Raw genomic sequence first — 6,224 nt, forward strand, 5'->3', positions numbered from 1 at the left:
TTTAGGTGGTGGTGACTGACTATTTTCTCCACCTACAGTCAGACCCCAACACCAAAACTATATTTCCCTCCCCATCCTTATCTGTGTTCCACAGGGACCATTCCATCTCAAACTCCCTCGTTAGGTCCACACTCTCCACCAAACCCTTCTCCACACATGCCACCTTCCCCTGCCACCATAAAAGAGGCGCAAATCGGCGCCGACACCGCTTTCCAAGACCCCAGAGGATTATTCCAAATCCGTCAGAGATTTGCTTGCATGTTCTCAAACATACTTTACTGCATCCGCTGCTGTCGATGTTGACTTCTCTACATCGGAGAGATCAAAAGCAAACTCTCATAATAGTTCACAGTACACCCCTAGTCCGTATCCACCAACCAACCCCACCTTCCTGTAGCCATCTATTTCAAACTCTTCCCCCCCCCCCCACTCTCCCCATCAACCAATCACAGCCACTTCCTACCTTCACCCACTGATCGCCATCCCACCTACATTTCCCCTAGTCCCACCCCCCCATTTATTTTTCAGCCTCCTCATGGCACCCCAGCGCTGGTGAAGGGTTATGCCTGAAATATCGACTCTCTTGCTCCTCAGATGCTGCCTGACCTGCTGTGCCTTTTCCAGCGCCACACTTTATTGACTCTATTTTTTTGTCATTGACTATATTGCCTCTTAACTTGGCAAAGTATTTAGCTCACAAGTAAACACCAACAGCACAAATCCTGTACTTGTGGACAAAACAGCAAATGTTGAGGGATACAACATACATTCAAACTAATAATATTTCATTAACCAAGAGTGACTTTGAGGCCAATGAAGTTTTATTTAAAATGGTTTCTTGGGCATTTATTCCAAGTGAACTCTGAGCATCAAAATCAAATCTATTAAGTATTCAAGTGCTTAAATACCTATTTAAGAAGCTTACTGAATTATTTTAGTCCATGTGGACCAAAGAACTGCCTGGCAAAAATACAAACATACCTCCACCTCCACCTGTATATTAAAATAGAAGAAGTTTCTTTCTGGTTTAATCATAAAAGAAATCTGGCAAAACCTTCATCAGAATCCTTCTGAACAGTTGAGCACAACAGCTTGTCCAAGTCAACCATTGAGTCACCTTCACAAAAGGTGACTCAATGGTTAGCACTGCTCTCTCTCAGCACCAGGGACCCAGGTTCAAATCCATCCTCAGTCAACTGTCTGTGTAGAGTTTACATATTCTCCCCATGTCTGCGTGGATTTCCTCTGTTTGCTCCTCTTTCCTTCCACAGCCCAAAGGTGTGCAGGTTAGGTGGACTGGCCATGCTAAATTGCCCATAGTGTGCAGGGATATGCAGGCTAAGTGGAATAGCCATGGGAAATGCAGGGTTAGAGAAATAGGGTAAGTGGTGGGTCTGGGTGGGATGCTCTTTGGAGGGTCAATGCAGAATTGATGAGCTGAATGGCCTACTTCTACACTGTCGGGATTCTGAGTGCAGTCAGGCAGGTCTAGGAGAAATGCCAAGAACAAAACGTGGACCACTATACCGCATTTATTGATTTGAACAAGGTGCTTGACACAGAGCCATGGAAGCCTTTGAAACCTGCTCATGACATACTCAGAATTTCTCAACTTCGTTTGCCCATTTCCGAAGCCATGCTGACTCTGCTTGATCAAGTTATGCATTTCTAAATGCTCTGCTATTACATCTTTTATAATAGATTCTAAGGGTTTTCTCAATAAGAAAATATACAACTGCTAAGTTTACAGATGACACAAAAAATGGATGGGAAAGAAAGCACAGGTAGCTCTCCAATAACGCAGTAGTTGCATTCCCATGGGACACCATGTTACAGAAAATCATTCAATAGAAATAATGGGGCGTATGGAAAAAAACAGGGTTAGGGGCAACCCACCTAAAATCAAAACAAAAATATTAGGTTAGCCTAACACAAACAAATTGTGTTACAGCCAAATGACACTTAAGAAACCGGCTTTATAGGAGAATTACCTGTAGTGAGGGTGATATATTGAATCTATAGAATAATGTAGACATATTAAGTAAGTGGGTTAAAATCTTGCCAGATAGAATATAATGTGAAGAAAAAAAAGCAGAATAGAGCAGCTGAATGGAGAAATACTGCAGAAAGCCACAACACAGGGGATTTGGATGTCCTTGTACGTTAGCATCAAAGTTCAGTGGGTAATAAGGAAAGAAAGTGGAATGTTGGCCATTATTTCACAGGGAATGGAGTATAAAAATAAGGAATTCTTTCAAAAATAATACAAGGTGCTAGCCTGAATGCAGCAGAAAAACTGTCAACAGTTCTGGGTCCCTTATCAAAGGTATGACATACTGGTACTGAACGCAGTCCAGAGAAGGTACACGAGATTTGGAGGGACTGCCTTACAAGACAGGTTAAATACATTGGGCATATACCCATTAGAATAGAGAAGAAAGAGAGATGACTTTATTGCAACAAACAAGATTCTTAGGGGATTTAACAGGGTAGGTGTGAAAATATTGTTTCTCTTGAAAGAGATTTTAGGTATGAAGGACATATTTTGAGAATAAGGGGTCACTCTTTTAAGGCAGGCAGAGGTGAAGAGGAAACTTTGAAGCTAGTGAAACTGTGGAATTTTGCTGCCAAGGGCTGTTGAGATTGAGTCCTTAATTATATTCAAGGCCGAGAAAGACAGATGTTTTAAATCAGCAAGGGAATCAAGGGTTATGGAAATAAGGTGGAGTTGAGGTTTATTATAACAGCCATGATCTCATTGAATAGCACAGTAGACTCACTGTGCCAAATGGTCTGTTTCTATTCCTGTGCCTTATGGTTTTATAGTTGTGTATTCTGGAAGGTGATGAGTCAGCAGATGTGCTGGCAGTCATTAAAACATGACAGTCAGTTAAACAGAGCTGGTTGCTCATGCTAACTCCCTTCAGTTTAATTCTTTGTTTGGAAATGCTTGCTGATGTCTTCCTGGAATTCGAATCAGGTACTGCACAGGGAGGAAGCTCCTCAATCTCAATTCCAGGCAAAGTCCAAACTATCAGTTCTTCATGAATGACTATTTGTATGTACAATAGCTGGTTCAGAACTGGATATGAAATGTTCTTCAATGCAGTGGGACAACAGTCTTATGACCAGCACTAAGAAAAAGCAACTCTCTTCTAGGAAAGGCCCATCTCAAGCGCAAAGTTTCTGTCCATGATCAGGACATTAACTGTGCAAAAGTTAATTATCTCAACAGGACGCTCTTCCTCAAGGTTTCAATCTTGACAATGAAACATGCAAAAATTGCCACAGCAAGCACATTCTTTAGTAGATTTTGGTCACAACAGTCGGCACAAAGAGGAGCAAGTCTACCTACCAAAGTCTACAGAGTATTGCTTCTCCCTACTCTATATATAAAGAAACTTGAACTGGGTACCAATGTCATGGCAAGTAGCTCAACCACTTTTGTCCAAGCTGCATCTGGAAACTTTTGAAGGTTAGATGGTAGGATAAATCATGAGGCATCGAAGTGTTCACTGAATTGCCAAGGATCCACATTATAGTGGGACAGTCAAGTAGAGCCGAAGGGCAACCTTCCTTTGAAACACATATCAGAGACAGAGAGAAAATCAGAGCCAAAAATCTATCCAAAAATTCAACTGAGTATCATAATAGGTCTGTGTCCTGTCCTATTATAATAGGCGCTGCCGGAACCAGATCGGCATTAGCAGTCACCCATGTTTGCATTGGAACTCTCCAGGCCATCCCAAGCAATTATCATTTTCCATTCTGAAGAAGAACACGCCTCCTTTCCCGCTCACATGTACAACCCATTTTTGTTTTTTTACGTATTTGTATTTCAATAAGAATAATTGTTTGAAATAGAGTAAATTATGGACTAAACTGAAAAAGTCTTATATGCAGTTTGCAATTAACTTCAAACTAAACCCTAAGAAATGCAAGAAACCGAACAAGAGTTAAAGGAAAATGAAATTTCTGCAAACGCACTCAAGTCAAAAAAAACTCCAGCCTTTTTCAATCCAGAATTACCAACTCCACCTTTCCATAAAAATCAGTCCATTGGATTCACTTGTTACAATTTAGGTGTATTACGTTAAGTTGCATATGAACAGGTTTTTTTGTTTCAAAACGCTAAAAGCCACAACATAGTTGATGTAGCAATGGGATTATTCATATACAATTATCGCCACCCAAATGCAGTCGTTCAAAAAGATAAAAAGTCTTCACTCAACAGGGCGGGCGTAAGGACCCAGAGAAACGTGCACCGTTTTAATTGTATGGGAGAAAGGCCCAAATAATAAAGCAGCGACTTTCATCTTGCATTTTAAAAACGACAAGCAAACACTACAGCCTCAATCACGCAAGTCTCCAAATGCAACTTCTGTGTTTTTTTTATTTTATTGGAAGGATAGCCTCGGAATCTCGTCAATGGCTGTGAGCAGCCACCTCCCTCTTCAGCCTGTCATTGTAACGCGCCCAGCATTTCAGCAGAAAAAAAAACTTACTCTGGTGTCTGGCCATCCCCCAGCTGTGCCTGCTAATACTGGGGCTCCGAATCAACGCCCGGCCGGCTGACTTTAGAGCGTCCATAGTTGGCAAATGCGAGGTACATGCAGCGGGTGTGGAGCTGCTCGGTTCCCCAGTTCCTGAGTGAGTGATGGCCAGTGAGAGAGCAGCAACCGGGGACAACACCGAAGGGCGCGGCTCCGCTCACTCTGTGCCGCGATACAGCGCAGGCGGTAACCCCCTTTGGGCTTGGTGTGGTCTGCTGTTACACTCAAGGGAGGTCTCTCTCCGCTCACACTCAGCAGCTCCAGTTGAATGCCTTTCAATCGCGGCAGCACGATCAGGCAACGTAACTTTGGGTGCGAAAATCAGCGCATTTCATTACTTCTGGGCTGAGCTGCTGCTACCTTGGCATCTGTCCTGTTAGTTTGGGGAGTTGGGCGATCACTTGGTTTGGCTTGTACACAAACCTTCACACTTCTGCTTAGAATTGCCTTTAAATCTGCTCGCTGGCCTGATTACCCGATCGATCGTGTTGAGAGGTCAGTTTATACCGTTGCTTCACGCTTAACCAATTGTTTTCGTTGGAATTCAAGAAGTTGATCCAAAACAGAAGATCTGAGTTTTATAGTTGTGTAGTGCACAGAATAATTTGGCGTACTGGCAGCTATCCCCTTGGTGCTGTATTTAGACCCATCCGGGAGTGACGCTACTCTGTGAGAAACAAGTGTTGGTTGTGAATGAAGTCACGATCAATTTCAATCTCATTCGTTGTGTAAATCCACAACGTTATTTAATCATCAGTCCCTGGAGGAATTTCGCTGCTTGAAATTTAGATATATCTGCTAATCAATGAAAATGAAATTTAGATAGTCTCTATTGTCGGCTCCAGTTTGCCACTCAACAACTTGCGTTTGTGTAGCGCCTTTAACGGAAGGAAACATCCTACATCCAAGTACCGTAGACGGGGGGGGGTGGTGGGGGGAGTAATGGCATAGCTGCAGGAAAAAAAATGTTGGTACCGGTGACTAAAATCTTCTTCAGAGCTATAATTTAGGGGTTATCTGCAAAGAAGGAGGGGATGGAGGCAGAAATATACTTTAGTGTGACTCCAGGAACCTTACGCATTGACACCTTAAGGCACAGGTATCAACGATGCAACAAGTTGAAGGAAGATGTGTAAGTTTGCTAAATTTAGAGAAATTGAGAGTTCTTGGAGGATTGGAGAGAGGCCGTGGAAAGGTTTAAACACAAGGATGAAAATTTTAAAATAAAAATTGGCTGGACTGAAAATAAAGCATTCCTGATGAAGGGCTGTTACTCGAAACATCTATTTTTCTGCTCCTTGGATGCTGCCTGACCTGCTGTGCTTTTCCAGCATCACTAATCTTGACTCTACACCTCCTCCCACCCTGCCTCTTGTAAAAATGCTATGCCTGAGTCACAATTCCTCCGCCTCTGCCACATCTGCTCCCAAGAGAACCAAATCCACTCCCGAAAATCCCAGATGGCCTCCTACTTTAAGGACCACAATTTCCCCTCCCACGTGGTCAACAATGTCCTCCAGCACATTTTCTCCACTTCCCACATCTCCGCCCTTGAACCACACCCCTCCAATCCCCTCGGTCCTTACCGCCTACCCCTCGATCTTCCAGATACAAAGCATCATCATCTGCCATTTCTGCCAACTACAGTCAGACCCCATCACCAGCGATGTA

General features: G+C 43.0%; 1 protein-coding gene across 4 annotated transcripts in view; it reads right to left on the reverse strand.

Moving 5' to 3' along the window:
* The window catches only part of LOC122543767 (low density lipoprotein receptor adapter protein 1-B-like), a 99,736-nt gene extending 95,136 nt beyond the window's left edge, over positions 1–4,600 (reverse strand). For all 4 annotated transcript variants that reach the window (XR_006310132.1, XM_043682530.1, XM_043682523.1 and 1 more), the window contains exon 1: positions 4,506–4,600. Coding sequence is in view for 3 of the 4 variants with exons in the window: in XM_043682530.1 (XP_043538465.1) it covers positions 4,506–4,590 (85 nt within the window). In the remaining variant the exon portion in view is untranslated. The remainder of the gene's footprint in view (positions 1–4,505) is intronic.
* Between the last annotated feature and the right edge of the window lie 1,624 nt (positions 4,601–6,224).

Source organism: Chiloscyllium plagiosum, chromosome 3 (assembly GCF_004010195.1).
Source record: "Chiloscyllium plagiosum isolate BGI_BamShark_2017 chromosome 3, ASM401019v2, whole genome shotgun sequence".
Taxonomy (NCBI): domain Eukaryota; kingdom Metazoa; phylum Chordata; class Chondrichthyes; order Orectolobiformes; family Hemiscylliidae; genus Chiloscyllium; species Chiloscyllium plagiosum.